The 25,648-nt window shown below is 40.8% G+C and overlaps 1 protein-coding gene across 2 annotated transcripts in view; it reads left to right on the plus strand.

The window, feature by feature from the left end:
* LOC126278338 (trafficking protein particle complex subunit 12) overlaps positions 1–25,648 on the plus strand; it is a 134,019-nt gene that overhangs the window by 20,705 nt on the left and 87,666 nt on the right. For both annotated transcript variants that reach the window (XM_049978375.1, XM_049978376.1), the window contains exons 3-4: positions 5,363–5,482; positions 16,807–16,917. In XM_049978375.1, coding sequence (XP_049834332.1) covers positions 5,363–5,482; positions 16,807–16,917 — 231 coding nt within the window. The remainder of the gene's footprint in view (positions 1–5,362; positions 5,483–16,806; positions 16,918–25,648) is intronic.

Raw genomic sequence — 25,648 nt, forward strand, 5'->3', positions numbered from 1 at the left:
GTGTGTGTGTGTGTGTTTGAACATGTTGTCTATTACAGAAGGAGGCCTTCTGGCCGAAAGCTTACATGTTTAGTAGTCTTTTTGTTGTGCCAGTCTGTGACTCAATGTCTCCCCTATATGGTGAGTAGCAATCTATCCTTTTCATAATATAGTTATCATTCCTTCCTGGATTTAAAGTTGTTTACATACACTAAAAACAAGATTGACTCCAGTATAGATCCCCGAGACAACCTGTGTATGATTGCTATTAGAGCTGAATGATGGGTATTAACTGTGTCCTATTCTTCATGTTTTTTGTTTTCTGGAGGTGGCATCTCATCCAGTCATGTGCTCCCCTCTAATACTCAAATTATCTATCTACTTAAGTAGCTTATCGTGACTAATTATATAAAAAGTGTTATTGATGAATTTTGTTTTAGGGTTAAATTAGGCATGGTCCAAGGCATAATTCTCTATTTTGCCTTCAAATTCTAGAGATGTCTTCAGCAATGGAAGATAAAACATTTCATAATTTCAATTATTTCTTCTTTGCTGGGCCCACAGCATATATGAGGTCAAAATATGATATTTTTGTGTAAATTGGTTCCCAGTTAGTGGCAAAATACTTTATTTAGCTTCTGATGGTCGTATTTCTTCACTACAACCTTGTTTCAGACAGTATGTAAAACAGCTTTATGCGTAACATACATAGACACAGGTAATTTAATTTGACAGTTAAAAAATTACTCACCAAGTAGTGGCAGAACACTTATATAAATGAAGGTTGTAATTAGGCAAGCTTTTGGAGCCAATAAGTCCTTCTTCAGGCATATAGGTTGAAGGGGAAGGAAGAGAGGCGAGGAAAAGAACTAGAGAGGTGTAGGAAAAGGGATAGATTTCAGGAAATTCATCCAGAACCATGGGTCAGGGGAGACTTCCTGAACAGCAATTCTGGGTGACTTTCCCAAAATCTACTCCTTTCCCTAGACCTCTCCAATCCTTTTCCTTCACGCTTTCTGCCTGAAGAAGGAACCAATGAACCCGAAACCTTGCTAAGTCACGACCTTGTTTTGTGTGTGTGTTCTGCCATCACTTGGTGAGTAGATTTTTATTCATCCAATTAAATTATTTTGTCAAGAATTGATTGTTTTTGATGTTATAGACAAGTAAGCTATATTAATTGTAACATCAGCAGTTACACCTAACAATGGCATATTAGTTGAAACCTGTGCCCTTTTTCCGGTATGTAGACAATAGTTTTGTTGTTTGATATCATGAAAGTGATAATTTAAATGGCTTTTTAGAATATCTGAATTTAGTTCACTCAAATATTCACTTCACGGTGGTGGTGAAGAGGGATGGTTGCCTTTTCTGCGTTGGTTGGCAGGAAGACTGAGGATACTTTGGGACATCATTTACAGGAAGCAAACCCCTGCTTATTGGTATCTTCAGGCTGATAGTCGTCACCATCTAGCTCAAGGGATGGTTCATTGAATGCACTTTTGAAAGTTTGACAGCTGAGTTAGCCCACCTCAGTCACCTTTCACATTAATGTTTATAGTGAAAGACAGGTCAGATGCACTTTGCACTATCAACCAACCATAAATCATGTGAGTGATGAAAGCAACAAGGTGGCACCGAAGTCTAGAGCCTGTCTTACACAGGCAGTTTTTCTAACAGAATTGCTCATGTTCTGTGGAAAGATTAAGTGAAATGTGTTCTTCTACCATCATTTAAGATTAAGGCCCTTTTAGAGGCTGGAAAGGATGATCTTAATTTTTCTTAATGTGTTTGGCTACCACATTCTTTTCACACGTTGATGAAATGCTTCAGAAATGTGAACCGTTATATTGAGCATATGTGTTACACATATCTGTAACAGTTGAGCTTCTCAGCAATAATGTGGCAGTGTTTATGGGTGTCCTCAGTTTGTGGATAAGCAGATGGTTAGTCATCATACTCACATACAACCCTGCAAATTAATTGCAGCACAGCTTCCCCACATGACTCTATCTTTGTTTGGATAGTGAATGAAGATCACAGGACTGCAGTAGGAGATGGTGGTAGGATATATGGGACAGGTCTTGTACCTGCTCACCCACAGCAAAATTATGAGGTGCAGGATAGAGAGCAGGGAAGACATATAAATGGAATATTGCCAAGTTAAGGTGGGTGATGGAATAATATGTATACATTTGGAGATTTGATTTGGACATAATAATCTGTGCCTCTGCTCACAATTATATTTGGTCAGACCCCATTGCAAATGATGTTGATTGCGTTTCCATAGGCCTGTGTGATAAAGGAAGTACTGCTCTGTCAATAATCCACACTGCTGAAAGAAACGTTGTTGGTATCCTGGGAAGAAAAGGCACAGAAAATCTGTTTCTGGAATAAATAGACAGCCCATTGTTTGTCAAGGCTTTTGGAAGATCATACGCATACTTTGATTATATTGAAACTTAGTCAGTGTTATAGCTTGGTGTGTTTGATATGGACAAAGTTTTTATAGAAGCATTTAAGATTTCGATAGCAACAACAGTGAATGTAGCCCATTTAGTTGAAGGTTAATATGAAGCAAATTTTGAAACTTGATGGTGTTGAGGCTCTAAAACACAGAGGAGAAACTTTTTCCTGCGAGTTCATATCACAGAAGTGACATAAGTGAAACTGAAGTTGTTGAGTTGACAGTTAGCACATAAATACCGGCAAGTCGGCTTTGACTTTTTAAGGTGCCATGTGAGTGCCCTTGGAAATACTGTGAATTTATTTGTAGATTTAATCCTCAGTCAAGTAATGATTAAGAATCATAATGTGGTTGGTCAAAATGATCAAGGAGTAGGTCGTAGGCTTTGGTGTCAGGAGAATGCTGAGATGATTACTGTCTCACAATAGCACACAGGACACATTGTTGTGCAGGTATGCAGCATCCACAGTGACAAGCAATGATATGATTACTACAATATATATTCTTTCACAGCTACTTGGATAGTACTCGTATTACTGCATGATTAGTTTAATTTTCAAATTCATGTTACTGTGTGTATCACTTTCTGAAAATTTATATACAGGTACTGGACAAAAATATAGAAATACCAAAAACACAACACATTATCATGCTTAATACAGTGCAGGAAAACAGTCAGCACTCAAAACAGCTCCCAGTCATCTAGGTCCAGTTTGATTTTCAAAGGAATCTTATTCTATAGTGGTGAGTTCGGGTAACAGTGGCAGAGGTAGATAGTGGTCACTCACCATTCTCACCAAAGTAGACTACAGAGGCTCAATAATACAGAGATCTGATTACTGAGTGTGGCCAGGGGAGATGTGACAGTTCATCCTCATGTACACAAGATTAGTCCTGGACGATGCAAGCTGTGTGAACAGCTGCATCACTGATGAGCAGTTTTGGAATTCCAGCTCACTTTTTAAATTCCTGCTTATGGAGCATCCTTCATGTTATTTTGGTGCTGATGGGTTTGTGAGTGTGACATTCAGTTCTGCAGTGACTTTTGCAGTTTTCATCCTCTTATTTTTCATCACAGTCTTCTATAATGACCATGCGTCATGATTACTCAACATGCGTACATCCACATTTTGACTTAGTGGATGATGATTTTCTGCTTTTCCTGTTTGCAGTAAAAATCTTTGATACGATGTCCCTTGAAGTATCATTCGCTTTGGCTGCATTGATCACAGTACCACCCACCATACAAGAACCAATGATTTGCCCATTTTCAAATTCAGTTAGCTTCCAACATAATGTATTCACAACTACACAGAACACTATTCTGACCATGACTGACACTTGCAGCTTATTGAGGACGGTTTACATGTGGTGTTCACGGTCAAATACAACAGCGTAACCCGCAGGATTGGCTAGCATCTACAGTTTTCTTCAAGCATGCATTTCTTGTGTTGTTTCCATATTTTGCCGAACTCCTGTAGAACCATTGTTATAAATTGATTCCAGCTTCAAATATCCGGAAGCAGTTCCCATATCATCTTCTTATTTTTCCTGGAATACTAAGTTGCAGTTGAGTGGCAGCCCTTCCTCATTTTTTTATTGTTTCCATCCTAGAATTTCAATTACCACAATAAATATGAAGTTGATAAATGCATATCTTCCACATGTCTCTTCAAAGAGCTTGGATTTTTTACGCATTTGCAACACAATTGTGTTTTTGACAGTAATTTAAAAAAAATCAGATTCAGTTTATTTGTAGTTTACGAAGACATAAGCCAAGATGGAACAATAATTCCACATAGATAGTAATAGTTTCGAACTAGGGTGACAGCCTCTACAAAATTATTGAATGTATTAATTGTTCCTTTATTTGCCTGTAATAATTGAACAAAAATCTGTATCTCTAAAATAATCAGTTGATTTTGGTTGCTATGGGAATAGTGATTTTTGAGTGATCCTACAATCATGCAAATAAAAAGGTATTAACTTTGGTATATGTTTCCATTATCATAGAACACTGGTATGAGTTTTCATTACCATGTTGTGGGCAACAGTATCAGCTATTACAAGAGGGTAATTTCAGTATATACATATAATGGAATTATTCATCTTATGTCTGTATTGAATCTGAATCTTCAACTTCAGATTAAAGGTTACTAGTCCATACACTTATGAGCAGATTTACATGTAGACGTTGCCATTTTTGTGTTGGTTTACAAGCAGGATAAAGTATTCTTATGCAGAGGTCTTATACAAGCTCTCGTCAGACACAAAGCAGAAAACTGAGTATCACCTCATAATCAAATGAAAATTAAAAACGTGTCTTCTACAAGCACATAATAATTTAAATCCCAAAGGCAGTTGGTTCTGACGGGTGAATATTACAAGCAAGAATTAAAGATTCCTGTTGGATGTATAGCACGTAGCTGTATGTATGTAAACAATCTTAGATCCTTATGGCTTTTAGACACTGTGGCAGTTGTTCTGTGATAATAATAATCATGCAGATATTAAACAAGTAATATGAGATAAACACAAGTCTGTATATCTGTGAAACCAGCAATTTTTTCATAGTAGTGGTTTTCCTTTTGTTATATTGAGCCCCAGTAAACTAAATTGAGCTTTAATAAGCAAAGAAAGGTTATAGAACTTCGCTGATAATTATTAATGCAGTTTCTAGAAGATTAGCAGACAATTGTCCCTATTAATGTTTATCTTGACTTAAAGGTTCGTCTTGATGGTATGATCTACAGAACATGTTAAGTGAATAGGTGAACAAATGAAATGGAGTTAATGGGATTGAGGTTGAGAGCTATTCGAATATAAAAAGTCCATCCATATTATTTTCACACTATTAAAGTCAATTATGCTTAAAGATTTAAAAATTGCATGATTATTATTTTATTTTTATTGTAGGCAGACACTGTTCTTGAAATGGTGACACACTATTTGGGAGAAGCTGAAGCTGCCAAAAGGAATGTTCTCACAGCAAGTGATGTCACACATGATGATCGTGGCCTCCGTGAACTTATTCAGGTGAGTCCACTTGGAAATACTAATAATTGGTGGGAGCGTAACATAGAAGAACATATTTATATCAAAGACAACTGTCACTTGATGTATTCTGAGATTTGAGTGGTACCTCAGCCCAGGTCCTCAGATAATTATTACACTCCATCTGTCATTGCACTTTTTACTGTCAACTCTCCTTGCATGCTTTCCTTAAACTGTTATTCTCTAATTTTTCACACTTAGCTTTGCAACTTTAAATTATGACTTCATTTCTTGTCTTTTTTGTACAATATGCAAGAAACTAAATAGCCAGCCGTGGATCAGAGAGGCAAATCATTCACATATATGTACGAGGATTGTATAAAAAGTAGTGAAAAGACTGTTGTAACATGAAGATGTGCATCAGATGGCATGTGTGCTGTGCTGTCCTGTCCTGTCCTGTCCTGTGTGAAGCTGATAGCATAAGATCAGTTGAAGTAGAGCAGTGAGTGGCGATAGCTGTGTTTGAGCCTGTTGCAGTGTGTATTGTGTGAAAGTGCAGCAGGCTAGTTCAGATGTCCTAACCACTGACTGCTGCTGTGTAAGAGCACAAGAGCGCATGAACACCCTAATTTTTGATGCAGTTTTATTGGTTATTTTTCTTTGTATATTTTAAATGTCGTGTACATGCTGCAATCTGAAAGATTCGGCGCTTCAATCTACCGTGCTACTGCTCCTCTAGACTCCATGAAACTTGCCATCAGGGTTACAAGCACACCTTCAGTTGTGCACGTTGTAAGGAGCTTTTGCACATGTGCAACTTGCATGACGTAATTGCCTTACATGCCAAATACACACAGATTTGATAAACAATGTGCACGCTTCACGATGTGCACAGCTAGTCCTTGCCACTCAACTAGAAGTTTAAGTCAGGGCCACCAGGTGCTGCACACTGCAGCACACTTTTATCCCCATTCGGTCGCCATAAATCCTCTTTGATGATAGCACACTCCTCAGATATGCAAATTCAGTTCCTATATAGTAAAATTCGATTGGATGTCACTATATGTTTAAGTTGTACTGACAGTAAACATATTTTGTGTTGTGGTTGGCAGGAGAGCCAACCATGTTTTTCTAAAGGAGGCCGAAATGCACGCATCTCAGCTCACGCAGGCTGGCGTGAGGTCTGGAACATGACAAGGGAATTAGAATTGAGAAAAATGGACGTAGCTGGTGGAATACTTAACTTTAATCCATTAATGGAGAACGTCGCTCTTTATGGTACATGATTCACAATATCAATAGTACGGATACTGGCGCCTTGCTAGGTCGTAGCAAATAACGTAGCTGAAGGCTATGCTAACTATTGTCTCGGCAAATGAGAGCGTAGAAGTCAGTGAACCATCGCTAGCAAAATCGGCTGTACAACTGGGGACGAGTGCTAGGAAGTCTCTCTAGACCTGCCGTGTGGCGGCGCTCGGTCTGTAATCACTGATAGTGACGACACGCGGGTCCGACGTATACTAACGGACCGCGGCCGATGTAAAGGCTACCACCTAGCAAGTGTGGTGTCTGGTGGTGACACCACATTTTGTGGGTTTCTAAGTGAGTTATAGTATTTTAAGTTATGAACTTCATCATACAATAATCTGAGAATCATAAGGGCCCAAAGCATATCACTGGAGATTGTGGGATTGTAGTAGTTATTCATGCTTCTGAAATCTGTTGATCTGTGCTGTAGGCCCACATCGTCATCATCATTTAAGACTGATTATGCCTTTCAGCGTTCAGTCTGGAGCATAGCCCCTTATAAAATTCCTCCATGATCCCCTATTCAGTGCTAACATTGGTGCCTCTTCTGATTACTTCAAAATCATTCTTAACTGAATGCAGGTACCTTCTCCTTGGTCTGCCCCGACTTCTCCTACCCTCTACTGCTGAACCCATGAGTCTCTTGGGTAAGCTTGCTTCTCCCATGCGTGTAACATGACCCCACCATCTAAGCCTGTTCATCCTGACTGCTACATCTATAGAGTTCATTCCCAGTTTTTCTTTGATTTCCTCATTGTGGACACCCTCCTGCCATTGTTCCTATCTACTAGTACCTGCAATCATACTAGCTACTTTCATATCCGTAACCTCAACCTTATTGATAAGGTAACCTGAATCCACACAGCTTTCCCTCCCATACAACAAAGTTGGTCGAAAGATTGAACGGTGCACAGATAACTTAGTCTTGGTACTGACTTCCTTCTTGCAGAAGAGAGTAGATCGTAGCTGAGCACTCACTGCATTAGCTTTGCTACACCTCGCTTCCAGTTCTTTCACTATGTTGCCATCCTGTGAGAATTTGCATCCTAAGTACTTGAAACTGCCCACCTGTTCTAACTTTGTTCCTCCTATATGGCACTCAATCCGTTTATATTTCTTTCCCACTGACATTACTTTCGTTTTGGAGATGCTAATCTTCATACCATAGTCCTTACATTTTTGATCTAGCTCAGAAATGTTACTTTGCGAACTTTCAATCGAATCTGCCATCACAAATAAGTCATCCATATATGCGAGACTGCTTATTTTGTGTTCACATATCTTAATCTCACCCAGCCAGTCTATTGTTTTCAACATATGATCCATAAATAATATGAACAACAGTGGAGACAGGTTGCAGCCTTGTCTTACCCCTGCAACTACTCTGAACCATGAACTCAATTTACCATCAACTCTAACTGCTGCCTGACTATCCATGCCTCCTATTCCATAATCTCGTAGAACAGACAATAACTTACTCTAGGAACCCGGTCATATGCCGTTTCTAGATCTATAAAGCATAGATACAATTCCCTGTTCCACTCATAACTCTTCTCCATTATTTGCCGTAAGCTAAAGATCTGGTCCTGACAACCTCTAAGAGGCCTAAACCCACACTGATTTTCATCCAATTGGTCCTCAACTAATACTCGCACTTTCCTTTCAACAATACCTGAGAAGATTTTACCCACAATGCTGATTAAAGAGATACCTCTGTAGTTGTTACAATCTTTTCTGTTTCCATGTTTAAAGATTGGTGTGATTACTGCTTTTGTCCAGTCTGATGGAACCTGTCCCGACTCCCAGGCCATTTCAATTATCCTGTGTAGCCATTTAAGACCTGACATTCCACTGTATTTGATGGGTTCCAACTTAATTTCATCCACCCCAGCTGCTTTATTGCACTGCAATCTATTGACCATTTTCTCCACTTCCTCAAATGTGATCCTATTTCCATCATCATTCCTATCCCATTCTACCTCGAAATCTGAAACATTGCTGATCATATTTTCACCTACATTGAGCAACTCTTCAAAATATTCTCTCCATCTGCTCAAGGCATCCACAGGATTCACCAACAGTTTTCCTGTCCTGTCCAAAATACTTATCTTTTCCTTCTTACCTCCCTTTCGAAGACTGCTAATTACACTCCAGAATGGTTTTCCAGCAGCTTGACCCATAGTCTCCAACCTGTTTCCAAAGTCTTCCCAAGGTCTCTTCTGGGATGCTGCAATTATCTGTTTGCCTTTGTTTCTTTCTTCAACATAGCTTTCTCTGTCTACCTGAGTTCTAGCATGTAGCCATTTTTGATACGCCTTCGTTTTCCTTTTACAGGCTGCCTTGACTGTGTCATTCCACCAAGCCGTTTGCTTCATCCTACTTTTACACACTACTGTTCCAAGACATTCTTTAGCCACTTCTAGTTCTGTGTCCCTGTACCTTTCCATTCCTTTTCCAATGACTGTGATTGACTACATTCAACTAACTGGCACCTTTCTGAGATCGCTGTAATGTACTTGTGCCTGATTTCCTTATCCTGAAGTTTCTCCACTCTTATCCTCCTACATATGGACCTGACCTCCTGCACTTTCGGTCTCACAATCCCAATTTCACTGCAGATTAAATAATGATCAGTGTCATCAAAGAATCCCCTGAATACACGTGTGTCCCTCACAGCCTTCCTGAATTCCTGATCTGTTATTATATAGTCAATGACAGATCTGGTTCCCCTGCCTTCCCAAGAATACCGGTGAATGTTCTTATGTTTTAAAAAAGGAGTTTGTGATCACTAAGCACATACTGGCACAGAAATCCAAGAGTTGTTTCCCGTTCCTGTTGGCCTCCATATCCTCTCCAAATTTACCCATAACCGTTTCATACCCTTCTGTTCGATTTCCAATCCTGGCATTAAAATCACCCATGAGCAGAACACTGTCCTTGTCCTTTACTCTAACAACTACATCAGTGAGTGCCTCATAAAAACTATCCATCTTATCTTGATCTGTCCCTTCACAATGCGAATATACTGACACAGTCCTAATTTTCTTGCTAGACACTGTCAAATCTATCCACATCAGTCGTTCGTTTACATAGCTTACTGCAACTACGCTGGGTTCCATTTCTTTCCTGATGTAAAGCCCTACACCCCATTGTGCTATTCCTGCTTTGACTCCTGACAGGTAGACCTTGTATTCTCCCACTTCCTCTTCTTTCTCACCCCTTACCCGAATGTCACTAACAGCTAAAACGTCCGGCCCCATCCTACTTGCAGCCTCTTTCAGCTCTACCTTCTTCCCAGGGTAGCCCCATTGATATTAATAGCTCCCCATCTCATTACCATTTGTTTGCCAAGTCGTATCTTAGGAGTCCCTGGTTTGTCAGTTAGAGGAGGGACTCCGTCACCTCCAAAGGTCCGAGGCATTTTCATGGGGTCAAGAATGGTGTGATTTAGGCCCATAAGGGTTTCAGTGCCTCATTTCTATTCTAGTCAAGTGACCATGTTGGTAACATTACAACTTAAGTTTAATCGTTTCCACAAATGGCAGTTTATGTTTGGATTTGGTTGTTTACTGTGTGAGAATCGGCTTTTGTGTGCTGCTTGCAGCTTCGCTCCTTCACAGCTATCCTGTTGGTGTCGAAGCCCATCAAATGCTGAATTCTACCTGTGGTGTTATTTGCAGTCGGCTGCTCGATGTCTGACCGAGGCAGAAATCCTCATGTACCTATCTGAGCAGGGTGTCACTGGAGTCCATCAAGTGATGAAAAAAGTAAATGCATCCTTAGTGCACTCTTTTTATCACTTTACATAGAGTGGTGCTACTGTCAAAGATCAAAGCAGGCTATGAAATTATCACAGTATGACCATACGTTCCAAACGTGATGCTCTGCTACCAGAGCCATGGTTACAGCCACATGCGAGAGTCCTGCTGACTCCCTCCCGGTCAAGTGTGTAACCAGTGGTTTGGATGCTCACGAGGGCGATTGCCTGCCTCCGTCTCCCCCCTGTATCAACTGCGATGGTGACCATGCCACCTTTTCCCAAGATTGTTCCATGTATCTCAATTATCGGGCTGTGTGGTCAGAAACACTGCAATCTACCATCTCTCACCTACAGTACTGTTCTTGCTACGTCTTGCACCACGAAAGATGTGGCCAAGCAGACATGCAGCCTCAAATTTAGCACCACGGTTGTGAAATCGCCCAGCCTCATAGTAGCATTCCATCTCCTCCTCCAGCTGTGTAACAAGCCACCGAACTTCCGCCTCACTGCATGAAGTCATCCTCTACATATCTGGCAGGCCGAAAGGACAGAAGGAATACTCCTGTGAAGTCTTACTACATCCCTCAAGCCAACAAACATCTGAGTCTTCCTTTGCCAGCTGTAAAGGCTCCAGGAAGTTAAAAGGAAAAAGTCTTCTCCTTTGCTGACTCTGAGATCTTCTTCGACGGTGTCACCATGTGATACTCTCACCCGGCTGACCTCCATGTCACCAGTGCGACTGTTTTTCTGCCCTGAACTCTGCAGACCAACAGAAGGCGAATGCCTACGCCTCTGTAGACCTCACGGAGAAGGATCCTCCATCCCCTGTGGCCTGTGGCAGTGAGTCTTCGAAGGCTGGTATTCGGCATCTGCCATGATGACACCCTTTCATTTTTTCCCTCATAATGACTGCCCTCTAATTGAACATTGACGGACTTTGATCCAACAAAGAAGACTTACAGCTGCTCTTTGAATCATAGTGTCTCCGTGAACTCTGCCTCCAAGAATAAAGGAAACAAAATTACGCCCTCACAACCGCTCTGAGCTGTCACATTTCTTCCCAGACTGCTTTGACCTTTCCCCCCCCCCCCCCCCCCCTCCTCTGAGGTCAGCATTCCATCTGATGGGGGAGTCATGGTGCTCATCCGGAATGATGTTCATGCTCAACCCATCTCCCTGACTACCCGGCTCCAAGCTGCTGCAGCCCACATTTTCCTTTCTCGCTTGTTCTTTTTCCTTTGTACCATTTACATCCCTCCATCATTCAACGTTTCACACATACTTGAGCGACCATTTCCTGTATGCTATCCATTTTCTGACTCCTACAGCACCTCCATGCACACCCAGATGGCAGCTTAATAAGGCTAACTGGAGGCTTTAATCCTCTCTGGCGACCTTTGACAAACAACATTTCCCCATTTGTGATGACCAGGCCGAGTACCTTACAAATGTTAGTCTTAGAGTTGCAGACTGTTCCATTCCTACACTTCCTCTTTACCTCACTTTGTTCCACTCCCTTGGTGGACTTGAGGTGTGCCGCGAAGCAGTTCAAGCGCAGAGACCGTCATCCTAAGATGGCAAACAGCATTCATTATAAACAGTTGCATGCACAGTGTCGTCGTGTTTTTCGGGATAGCAAAAAAAAGCTAGCTCGATTTCATTTACTAGTTCTTTTAACAGTTCCACTGTCTCTTCCACCGTGTGGGCCAACCTCTGACGGCTCTCTGGGATTGAGATCCATTCCAAAATTTCTGACCTGAAAAAAGCAGATGATGTCATAGTGGGCCCTATTGCTATCTTCAACACCTTGTGCCTTCATTTTGTGGAGATTTTGAGCTCCTCCCACTATCACCCTGGCTTCCTCCATTGGAAACGAGCAGAGGAGGCTCGGATGTACCCTCCTTTTCTGAGAATGGTGAGTGCTACAATGCTGCCTTTACTATGAGGGAGCTAGATCATGCTCTCACTTCATCCCGATCCTCTACCCCATGACCAGATAGTGTTCAGCACTTTTCTCTTGTGGGTAAGGACTTTCTCCTTTGTCCATAAAACTGCATCTGGCAGAGGGCATGTTTTCCATACGCAGGTGTGAAGCTACTGTCATACTTATACATAAGCTTGATAAGGGCAAACATCTTCTTTCTAGCTACTGCCCCATTTCTCTCACCAGCTGTGTTTGCAAGGTTATGGAACATATGATTCATGTCCGGCTGGTATGGTGGCTTGAGTCTCACAATTTACTAAACACTGCAGAGTGTGGATTTAGAGCATGCCATTCTGCAGTTGACCATCTCGTCACTTTACCCACCCATGTCTTGAATGGTCTTCTCTGAAAATCCCCGACTGTGGCTGTGTTTTTTGATTTGGAGAAAGCCTACGACACCTGCTGGAGAACTGGTATACTCTGTACTCTCTACACGTCGGGCTTCATGGCCGCAAGAGATCATTTTAGCTAGATTGCATATCAGGTACTGTCTTCTTAGCTATCGCCATTTGTTAAGTGGTGCTCCCCACCACTTTGTGCTCATTCCCCTCAACCTTTGATGGGCCACCATTTCCTGACGGAATGCCCATTTTTTAACCACGCATGTTATCATTTCTGTTTGCCGTCTAAGTTATCAGTCATTTTAGTGAATGATGTCAGGGCTGTTGATGACGTTTTACTTTTTATCCGTCATAGCAATATGGCAAAGGACATTTAATTTTTAGTTCAGGAATTCTGTTTTTCTAGGGCATATTTTATAGACTTTTCTCCATGTACCTGTTTTAAACTGTCGTCTCTTGCTTCAATTGGGATTAACATGTAGTCATTTTAACTCCTGTTTGTCTTCCTGATGTACAAATCTGTATGGGCACTCTAAATCAAAACAAAATATGAGGTTGGAGACTGGCACAGTTAAGACTTTTACAAAAAGTTTTCGACCACAGCCTTTATCAGTAAAGGAGGCACACACCATTTACCCATACTCACAAGTAAGCACACCTCATGCCTTCACAACCGCTATCAAATGGGGTGCAGGCTGCAATTTGGAGGGGAGGGGGGGAAGGGATGGCGTATGTGTGAAGAGAGAGATGAACACTGTCTGGTGGAGTTTGCAGGGACTAGAATGCCAACAGGCTCAACATGAGGAGGTTGTGGGACAGGAAGGTGGAGGAAAAAAGGAGAGGTGCAAGGAAAGACAGGTGGATGCATTAGCAGAGGGCTGCAAATAATCATTGGGAGATGAGAATACACAGGAGATGTTAGGGCAGAGGGGATGGAAACTGTTGGGTTGAAGGTGTGAGGATAGTACGTTACCGTAGATTGAGGCCGGGATAATAATCGCAGAGTAATGAAGTAGCCACTGTAATCAAGTGTGTCGTGTTCAGCTGCATGCTGTGCCACAGGTTGGTCTACTTCCCTCTTGGCCACAGTTTGGCAGTGGCTGTTCATCGTGGTGGATACCTGATTGGTAGTCATACCAATATAAAAAAACTTTGTAATAATTGCACCAGAGCTGGTAAATGACATGGCTGCTTTCACAGGTGGCCCAGTCGTGATGGGGTGTGATAAACCTGTGCCAGGACTGGAATAGAAAGTGCTGGGTGGATGGATTGTGTAGTTTTGCACCTGGGTCTTCTATGGGGATATGATCCATGTGACAAGGGATTGAGACTGGAGTGGCATAGGGATGGACTAGGATGTTGTGGCAGTTGGATGGGTGATGGAACACCACTTTAGGAGGGGTGGGAAGTATCTTGGGTAGGATGTCACTCGTTTCAGGGCATGATGATAGACAATAAAGCCTTGGTGTAGGATGTGTTTCAGCTGTTCCGGACTGGGATTGTACTGGGTGATGAAGGGGACCACTCCTTAGTAGCTGGTTTTTGGGACTGGTGGAAGGATTAGGGATGTGAGGGGAAATGGCACGGGATATCTGTTTGCGGACTGTGTCTGGGGTATAGTGCCTGTCTGTGAAGGCCTTGGTGAGACTCAGCATACTGAGCAAGATAATTTATGTCACTGCAGATATGTTGTCCCTGGCTGACCAGTCTGTCTGGGAGGAATTTTTTGCTGTGAAAGGGATGATAGCTGTCAAAATGCAGGTACTGTTGTTGGTTGGTGGATTTAATGTGGACAGAGGTGAAGATTGAGCCATCAGAGAGGAGATCAATAACTATGGAGGTGCATGCTGGGTTCAGGAGGACCATGTGAAGCAGATGGGAGAGAAGGTGTCAAGGTTGTGAAGCATTGAAGGTAGGGGTGTCTTGACCTCAGCCCAGTCCATGAAGATATCATCAGTGAACCTGAACCAGACTAGGGATTTTGAGTTTTTGGTGGCCAGGAAGGTCTTCTTTGGCTGACCCAGAAAATGGTTGGCATAGGAGGGTGCCGTGCAGGTGCCCATGGCTGTGCTGTGTATCTGTTTGTATACCTTCCCTACAAATGAGAAGTAGTTTAGGGCTAGGATAAAGTTAGGAAGGTGTATGAGGAATGAGGTAGTGGTTTTGGAGTCTGAAGGACATTGAGAAAGGTAGTGTCCAATGGCAGTAAGACCTTGCATATGAGGGATGTTGGTGTATAGGGATGTGACATCAACTGTGATGAGTAGGGATCCAGGAGGTAAAAGGGTTGGTGTGGTTGGTATCTTTGATGGGGGAGGCTAGATTACAGGCAATTGTTTGGAGGCTTTGGTCAATGAGGGATGAAATTCTTTAAGTGGGAGGCACAATAACCAGCCACAATTGTGCTTCCAGGATTGTTGGGCTTGTGGATTTTGAGGAGCATGTAGTAGGTGGGCGTGCATAGTGTCATAGGGGAGATGTTCTGGGAAGGGCGTAAAGCTGTAAGCAGGGATTGGAGTTGCTGTTGAACTTCTGGGATGGGATCACTTTGGCAGAGTTTATAGATGATGGATTCAGATAATTGGCAGAGGCCTTCTGCCAGGTAGTATTGCGATTCATAACAGGGGTGGAACGTTTTTCTGCAGGTAGGATGACTTGGTGAAGATTTGTTGTGAGGTTAAGTATGGCTGTTCTTTGTTCTAGCAAAAGGTTGGTGTTCTGAGGAAGGGACCTGCGGAAGGATGGAGAGGCTAAATTGGAGGTAAGGAATTCCTGGAAGATGAACAGTGGATGGTTAGATGGGAGGAGGGAGGATCACGTTGGAATGCTGGTATGAATTGGAAGAGGCAGGGTTCAGTGCTGGAATTAGGGTGGATTTGGTTGAAGGGACTGTTGGCAAAGAAGTGCTTCAGTTTCAGGGATCAGGAGGAGGAGAGTAGGTCTTTGACAAGTCCAGTGTGGTTAAATTTGAGTGTAGGTCTAAAGGTAAGTCCTTCGGATAGGACTGATACATCTGTTCAGCTGGGGAACTTGGTTGAAAGGTTAACAACAGTGTTACGGGAATGCTTTGGCTCTGGATTTGGTGAAGTGTTGGTTGGGTGTTTTAGGGGATGTGGCAAGTTGAAAAGGTCAGCTAGGCAGGGTTTAGCTGCTATGAGTTGTGGATGAGGAGGAACACTGGTCATTCTAATCACTATGACGTAGTGAACTTTTGTACATATGATTATCTGCTTTCAAGTCCAGATTAAATATGATGAAAGGACTAAAGTTAACAAAATGTTTAGTTGAAACCAACCATAAAGGAATTATAGAGAAGAAATTTATTTCCTTCAGTTAACCATCGATTCTTCTATTTTTCTGTTCTATTGTTGGTTTATTAACAACTAGATATGCTAGTGTCATTCAAGCTGAGCGTTATTCCCAACATGCAGATGATGTGAAAAGAAGGGGTGTGTGGGTGCCTGGATGAATGTGGGCTGCCTATGGGCTGTAATATTTCAATATAATTTAATTTAATTTCTTTTTTTATATGTTATGACTAAGTTATTGATGTTATCATTTCACTATAGATGGTAGGTATTAGTAAAATAAATATTTTATTGTGCAGGTGGATATATTCATTTATATCAAAATATTTACTAACTGTCATTTGTAAGGTAATGAGTGCTGTACTGTTTTAAATAAAGTGGCTAATTAATTTCATTCTGTATACCACCACCAGGAACTGTGATATAGCTTGAATAAAATAATTTTGTGACTGAGGGATTGCAATAGCAGTGGTGGTGAGTGTTGCCAGCACACACCCAACCACATTTGACAATGCTCTGTAGGTACCTAAAAACACAGTGACCACTTGGTACTCGAGAAAGAACTGTTATTGGCTGGTGGGTGGCCCCTACCACTCAAATGAAACATCAAACATGAAGCTATTGAACAAACTACAGTAGACACTGTAAGGAAACTATTGTTGCAGGCAGGGTGCTTCCGCGCTGCTGTAAACTTGACAGGAAGACTGCTGACAATGTATGGACAGGGAGCAGGCCGTGCTGGTCACCCCAGTAAACACACCGTACATTCAATACAGGTAATGCACAAGTACCACTCAGTCTCTGTCCTTGAAATTCAGTCGTTTGTAGCACTTGCAGGAAGAGTCAGCTATTCTCAGTTCAAATGATTTCGCAGCTGAAGAGCAAAGCAAGAAGAATCCAACTAAATATTTTAGTTGTATCATCTCATAATCCTTGTAAATATTTTTTTTTAAGACAGGGTCACAGGTATGCATAATTTTCTCTGATTCACAAGTATCAAGTTTCTGGAGTGCAATTTACAAAATTTTACAATAGATAGGCAGCAAAATAAACAAAACTAGTTGCTTCCGAGTCAAAATTGTCATTTTGTGGGATGTGAGGAAGAGCAGTCTGTAACTGGGAAATTAGTGGAGCTGTCGAATGGATGAATGCAGAAAAAATGATCATGTGCCATTGTTGGCCAGTAAGTCTCATTCGGAGATGTTCAGGTGTTGGGTTGTAAGCCTTATTTCAGTTGACACCACATTGGGCGACTTGTATGTTCGTGATAATGGTGGAAGGATGATGAGGACAACATAACACCCAGTCCACAGCGGAGAAAATCTCCAACCTGGCACACATTGGGCGGATTGTATGTTCATGATAATGGTAGAAGGATGATGAGGACAAAGCACAACACCCAGTTCACAGCAGAGAAAATCTCCAACCTGTCTGGGAATCAAACCCAGGCCTGATGCATGGTAGGCAAACACATTACCACTCAGCTAAGCGGGCAGACGATATTCAGAAACACAAAACTGACTCTGTGCCACCCATCATTCAGCCCTTTTATTTTCTCAGAAACAAAGAGAAAAGTTAGCTAGAAATAGTTTAGAGGGAAGGTGAGATATGCTGATGAAGTAGATGGGGAAGAAAACTTTGAAATGAAAAGTTTAATGTGATAGGTCAAACTAATGTTTTTATGAAGACTATTGCCAAGAACAGGTACTAAATTAATGTTAAATGAAAATGAAAATACAGGTCAGGTAGTTGCAAGAGAAAAAAATGTTAATGTTACATGCACAGAAAGTAAATACTTCAAGACAATAAGTTTTCAGGAATATATGAGTTGTAACCCATTAACTGCTAAACATACTATAGTAGAAATGTGTCACCAGAAAATTGCTAAATTTGAATTAGCAATGAAAATTTGAATCAAAAAATTTCATAATGTGTATCAAAAATCTTTGCAGTCTATAATAACTTTTTAAGTTCCTATATGTGCAACACCCATGCACTTCCTGTGGCTAAGTTCTTTGACCATAACCTATATGTTTCTGTATGAGCAACATCTTTACACCTGCTACATCTAAGTTCTTTGACCATAGCCCACATGTTTACATGTAAACACAGTGTATTTCACAAGTGCACATCGTAATAGTGAAATATGCAGCGAAACTTTATAAAACTGAAATATGGACATGAAAATGATAATAAGTGTGCAACTAAGTGGAGAAACTATCACCACAGCTTGACTATGATAGTGATTCTTCATCTTTATATAAGTACAGGTATAATTTCGACAAATGCTGACTTGCAACTTAAAATTGTCCCACTTGTATCTGTTTAGCCACCAGCAACTAATTTTTTTGTATTTATAGAGTGATCTCCAACAGTGTAAACATGTACATGAATGTATAAACACCTGAGGATCGGTACAAGCTCGAAACTGGTTGTGTGACAAATAAATAACCTTTTATGTCATGGAGTTCAACAGCATCCACTATGGATAAAATTCACTTCTAGAGAACTTCTGCTGTTTTCTAAAGGAGTGTGAGTTCTTTTGTCAAGTATGCTAAGATTGCTGGTTGGGCCCTGTTGCAGTGCTGAGTTTCCCCCCATCAGCAAGTGTGCTGAAGAGAGCACTTTGTTTCCATTTTGGGAGATTGGCCTCAAGTTGTGGGTGCTCCAGTATTCTTGAGCACAGTCTGTAGCCCTTCCTCGTCGATACTAGAGTTGCAGATAATATTTTGTGACATCTTTTGGTTGAAACGACAGTTCTCTCCCAACATCGTCCCCCATCAAGTTGCACAAGGAGCTATAAACTTTAAGTTATGCCTTGTCGCATGAGGTATTCTTGGCTCTTATGAACAGACATGCCCGACCACAGCTCAGTTGTCTCTTTGTTTGCTCTGTGAAATGTTTGAGCATTGTTACTGTAAAAGGTCTGTGGAATGTCATTTTTGTCAGCAAATCTTTGTAGCGCCAACAAAAATTGATCCAGTGTTGCATTGTGAACTAGCTGTAGGTGAATGTACCTAGTCATAGCAGAGTTGAACAGTACAATATTGAATTTAGTTGTGATACTTCCTGCCTTGTCATAAAATGGCCTTGCAAAATCAATGCCAGTGACTTGGAAGGGTTTGTGTGGTGTTACCTAATTGGCTGCTAGTGGAGCTTCTATTTCTTGATAGCAACATCACGTGTTTTACATGGGTGGCAGAAATGAATAACCTTTTGTACGGTGTGACATGAGTTTAGTATTCAGGTGTAGGAACAAAGCTCTGAAAGCACAATTCTAAGCCCAAGATGATGTAGACAGTTGTGAGTGTCTAGGATTAAAAGCCTTTTGAATTGATGGTTTCCATCCAGGAATAAGTTGATGTCATTCTTGAATGGTTAATTTGACATAATGCAGATAACCACCTAAAACAGGTTATCAACAAAGAGAGAGAGGGGCTGGCCAGTACTTACCTCAGCTCAGTACAGCCGATAGAAACACAAAAAAACAACCGAAAATTTAAGTTCCTAGCTTTCGGAATAAATGTTCCTTCATCAGGGAGGAGAGAGGGGAAAGAAAGGGAAGAAGGGAAAGTGGATTTAGTTACTCACAACCCAGGTTATGAAGCAACAGGGAAAGGAAAACAGGGAGGGTAGCTGCCTTGCTAGCCTCCCTGTTTTCCTTTCCCTGTTGCTTCATAACCTGGGTTGTGAGTAACTAAATCCACTTTCCCTTCTTCCCTTTCTTTCCCCTCTCTCCTCCCTGATGAAGGAACATTTATTCCGAAAGCTAGGAACTTAAATTTTCGGTTGTTTTTTGTGTTTCTATCGGCTGTAGTGAGCTGAGGTAAGTACTGGCCAGCCCCTCTATCTCTTTGTTAGTAATTTTTTCACATCTTTATATGAGATTTTCCATTAATTAGTTAAAACAGGTTATCATCTAACAAAAGATTGAGATTCATTATTTTTGACCAATTGGGTAGTGGCATGCTTTCCTTCAGAGCCTTGATTATATGAAGAAAGTGTTTCTCTTGTGCAGACTTGATCCAGTAATGTCGAGCTGATGCCATTTCTTTTGCTATAAATTCTCCGTCCAGATTCACTTTGTCATAAAGTTTCCTTTTCAATCATACAACATGGGCAGTGGCTTGCAACATTTTCAAGCAGGAACTAAATCTTTCCATATCTATTGATGGTTGAGTGTCTCCTTGAGGAGGATCTGTGGATCAGGGTGTGAGTTTGTCGTTTCTAACAAGGAAGCAGATGCAATGTACTTGTGACATCCTTTTGACCACCTATGGGGCTGTTCTGAAAGCCAAGGTGATCCATGCCACCAAATGTCTATTGTATGTGAAGTTTGAGACATTTTTCCTCCTGTCAGATGGTCCATGTGGACATTGTCATGGTGAGGTGTACTTGTGAACTTCTAAGAGCCTGTTGAATGCAAAAGTTTTTCAAGAGTTGTGACTACCTCTTAACCAATCTAGTGTCATCATGGAGATAGTCCAGAGAGTTGCTCCACTTATGTCTATGTTGGTAGCAGCAGTAATGTAGAAGTCTCATCGCATTAATGCTTCCAGCACTTCTAGTCAAGACAGCAGAATCCTCTTCATGGATGCTAGCCTGCTTTTGCTACACATCAACTGGACGTGAAGGGGTTGACACACTGGACTTGTATTCAGGAGGATGACAGTTCAAACACGTGTTCAGCTATCCAGATTTAAGTTTTCCACGATTTCCCTAAATCGCTCCAGAAAAATGCCAGGATGGTTCCTTTAAAAGATCACTCCCAATTTCCTTTTCCATCCTTGATACAATCTGAACTTGTGTTCCATCTCTAATGACCTTGATGTTGGCTGGACATTAAATCCAATCTTTCTTTCTTCTTTTAACTGAACATGAGACTAACTATTTACAGTGCATCTGGCATACAAGAGTGCACTATATGCTCATTTGGAAGGGCCAGAGAAAATGTGGGTGCAAATACTTCCCTCTTCGAGGCTGTGATCCATCTTGGTTTTGGAAGAGATGATATCCAAGTGCACCACCCAGTGGCAAGATACTGAGGCAAAAGCTCATCCCATATTTGTCCAAGAAGTCGTGTACCCTGCTACAAAATTTTTCCTACTGTGGATACTGGACTTAGTAATTCTAGAGGCTCAAAAAAACTGGTGAATTCTTGTTATATTCTTTTATTGCCTACAGTCTGTGATATTTATCAATGAGTTTATGATAGTTCTGCTGTAGTCCACTGAACTCTCAACACACATGATGTTCTTGTGTTCCCTCATCCTTCTGATTTCCATATTTTGAGTAGTTGCTGAGTGTCTCTTGGCTCCTGACATAGACAGCTTGATTTGACCTTGAGTAATGTTAGTTCGTAGTAAAGCATTATCATCCCATTTTCATCTAAAGCACCCGCCGCTACGTTTTCCATGCAAGTGGTATGGTCTAATTAGGTAATAGTTGTGGAAATCTGCGATTGGTACATGTAGCTGAAAGTAGGAATGGACTATACCCAAAGGGAAGTCATTTGTATTGGTAAGTAATTCTTTTTCACATGTTAATTGCTTCATTTTCTGTGCGATTATTGTCTCTCTAACAGAGAAACTTCCTCAAGCCTCTGTTGTCGCTTCACTTGAAAATGCATGAGTACTGCAATTACTTTGGGAAGAACATTTGGCCATGTTTCCATGACATCATTAAGTGTGGGAGAGACCATTCACGTGAAGATATGTTGAAAGTAGTTCACCTCTTGATGCTTCCATGTGTCTTTCTCATCACTATTTGATGGGGCAAATAAAAGGTGTCATCTGACTTTTGAGGAAGCCAGGTTGATGTGTCCATTCTGAATGTAACTTGACATTTATCCCTCATAGGCAGCATTTCAGGACATCATTCTGCTCAACATGCCTCTAATAAATGAGGAAGCATTTTTCAGCATTATAGATGTTATCTGGTAGAACAGCTGCTGATTGGTGAGGAATATGAACTACTCTACACTGATCCTTGATTGAATAAGAAGTATGAAATTCTTCAAGGAATGTTGAATCCTTTGCACTCGGTGATTGGGTATGATCATTGCGAATTCCTGTTGTCTCTAAATCCCAGAAATTTCAGACTGCATTGTAAAATGCTTGAGTGAATGGTAGGTTGATGAGGTTAACAAAGACTTGATTTTTAGAAATCCTGGGATAGCATCTATTAGGTATCTATTCAAATTCTGAAGGCAGTAGAGCCGGTGATGATGAGATGTGTATGGGCAGTGTTGTTGACAGTTTTCATTGTGATCCAATCCAATAATAAATAGCTCAATGGAGAGATTGTGTCCTTCTGCATGGTTGGCCAATTGTAAATCACTAATGTGTTACCTTGTGAACTCTTGATATAGTGATGGTTGTCTTAAAAAGAAATGAAAATACTCAAACGCAGTAACTGTAATGTTAGCATTTTCCATGCACTTCTTAATGTCAAATGGACTAACCACCGTGTGTGTGACATAGTGAATGAAGACTGAAAAGCATTGATTTGCTAGTAAGTGATACACAACTACTTGTCGATAATTGACCTGCAGATGAAGCTGGATTGTCTGCCACCATCTAATATGCAGCACATAAATCTGGTTTTACCTGGGAGTACTATTGCATAGATGTGGACTATCTGGACATAAATGAATCTGAAGCATTCCATTATTCATATTGACTACTGTACTGTACCATGTTTAGTATGAGTTGCCAATGAAGTAGAGTATTCCAAACTGTTGTAGACTGGGTTGTGATGGGTTTTCTTCCAAAAAAGACAAATGCTCTTCCTCTCTTTCTACAGTATTTTACTGTTTGATCCTAGTTGAGGCAAAGAAAGCACCTATTGCTCTCCCTCAAGATCCTGAGGCAGTCATGAACATCGTTCACCTTTTCACAATTTTGTGCTCAGTGACTGTGCTGCTCACAAAACACGCAGTGAGCTTTTACCTTTTGTTCAGACGTTTGTGCTGTATGTCCTGACTTAGATCGAATATTGAGGGCTGCTGTAGATGTTCAACTGTTATTTGTCATGCAAGTTTCCGTATGAATCTTTTGTGCCATCAGGGACACCTGTCTCTTCTGACAAAAATGCCACAAGTTTGTGAATGTTCCTTCTGATAATTCAACCATCTGTACTAGTGTCAACATATGTCTTCCACGAAAGTCTGCAGAATCTTTCAAACTAACACTCCACCATAAGCCTCTGTTTCTCCAGTAGTGTCTGCACAGCTTGAATTCACTTATTGCATTCAATAAATAGTAAAGTAGGAGATTCTGGGGGTATCAGATGTTATAGGGGTGATGTCTTCCAGATAGTCAAGATGTGCCTGGTTAGTTCTATATCTAGCACCATAATTTACGGATAAAATTTCGTTGGTTTGTTTGTAAGCAGCTGCAGTTATAGCGATGCCCTGTACCACATTCTTAAGTTCTCCTTGATAAACATGTTTGTAAACAGCTGCCAAGTTTGTGTCTGCCTTAATAGAGCTTTTGAACTGTTCCCAGAGTGAGTTCAGTGCTCAGTGCTATCAGAGAATGTCTCTAACTTGATCAATGTTAATCAAATACTGTGACTGCATGACTATGCAGAAACTCCAGATGATGTCCTGTCAGCTGTGATGTCTGAAATTCTCCCCTCAATATTTTATTTTACCTTCAGGATCACCCACTTCACATAGTGTGTGTAGTTTCCACATGCTAAGACGTCAGCTTTGTATTCCATGTTGTAAGTCAGTCGTGGATAGTGTTGTCCAAGGTCATTAAACTAGACAAAGTTTCCTGCAGTTGACTGCTAATGTTTTCTGTTGCAGTTTTGGATGTGAAATCATCAAATGAATTTATTTTATTAACAGAGTATGTAGCATTAGAACATTGAATTCTTCCTTTATGTTTTATCTTAGAAAGACAGTCAGTTGTGTAAATATTTTTGCTCATATTTAGTCACAGTTGTAGTATCACTGACAGGTGGAAGCTCCTGATAGGCAGTGATGTTAAACTTTCTCACTAGAGGCCAGTTGTGCAACTGTTACATAATTAAAGTGTTTGTCAACCCTGTGCTCAAATACACATGCAGTAGTCTGATGCATTATGGAAATGATAACAGAAATTCAGTGTTTGAATAACTCAGCTGAGAGCTTACAGCTTATCTTACATGTGAAGAAATTTCACCATTTAGTCATTTGAGATGGATGTGTTAAGTCTTTTTGAACTATCGAAGACATCCCAGAGATTCCCTGAAACTTTTCTCAGTTTTCAGCACAATTAGTAAGTGCTTCAATGTCAGTCGACCTACGTCTTCAGTAACACAAAACTTCTCTCATGGAAGTTACATAACGCATTTCACTTTAAAAGCAAAGGTACAGATGCAAATTAGAAATTGGGTTTAGAGGTTCCCTTACAGTCGACAAGTTTATGTGACAGGTCAGCCCCAACACCATGTGGTGAGTCATCCACAGCTGGAGTCAACATTAAATGAGGTTGGTATGTTATTGAACTGGGTGAAGACAAAAGGACGATTTCTGGTATTGACATGACTTCTGTCAAGCATCTGACCAGTGAAAGAGAACTTCCTTTCGGTGTAACTAATTAAACTGGTAGATGATAAAAGTTGCCCACAAGATAAACTGGGCATAATAGCTAACATTGCTTAAAAATACTTAGATATCTTTTAATGATTTGGGGACCAGTTACACACTCTCGTGCGATCCAAGGTCATTTTTTTGGAAAATATACCCAAGGTAGGTAACTGAAGGCTGGAAAAAATAACATTTTGAAAATTCATACTTAAGGCCTTTGTTTGAGATGTAAATTATATAAAGCTTCTTTGTTAGTATGTCTTCTTACTATTTATGTTTAGTTTACACAGTAGGAAATGTCACACTAATGAACTCGAATGGTGACCCAAAGCAGATGTTCAGCATCAAAATTTTCCTGAACTCATTGTCTTAAGGAAGTTGAAAATAGGTTTTCATTAGATAAATTCTGGTTTGAAGTTGACCCCTAGACAACTTAGAGAAGAGTTTGGCAGGGTGTCATAATAGGATTTGAATCTACTTCTTCTTGAGCATTGACTGAATTTTTAAAATCACCACACAACCAAAAGGGATCCACCCAGATTTTGTGCTATCACCAAAAGGGAAGCCCACTGATTGAAGAGAGATGAGGGAAAGCACTTGCTACTGTTCTGATCTGTCCAGTTATAGCTTATCTTCATCTCGAACTGCTAGCAGAATTTGATGCACTTTTATGAACTGCGACATGAAAGTTCAATGTATTTTCTAATCTGTACTCAAAAAATAGTGCAAATTGGGAATGTATAGTATCTGTTGTTCACAATAGTCAGAGGTTGAGTGTAACGAACTAAATGTTGAAAAGAGTACCCAGATGTGGAATATACATCCAGTACAAAAATATTTCCCACAGGTGGGTCTGCAACCATCAGAAAGGGCAGTGTTTCAGTAATTTCGCTTTTTCAATGATTATCTAACACAGGGCTCTCATGACC

The sequence above is a fragment of the Schistocerca gregaria genome, chromosome 6 (assembly GCF_023897955.1).
Source record: "Schistocerca gregaria isolate iqSchGreg1 chromosome 6, iqSchGreg1.2, whole genome shotgun sequence".
NCBI classification, from domain to species: Eukaryota; Metazoa; Arthropoda; class Insecta; order Orthoptera; family Acrididae; genus Schistocerca; species Schistocerca gregaria.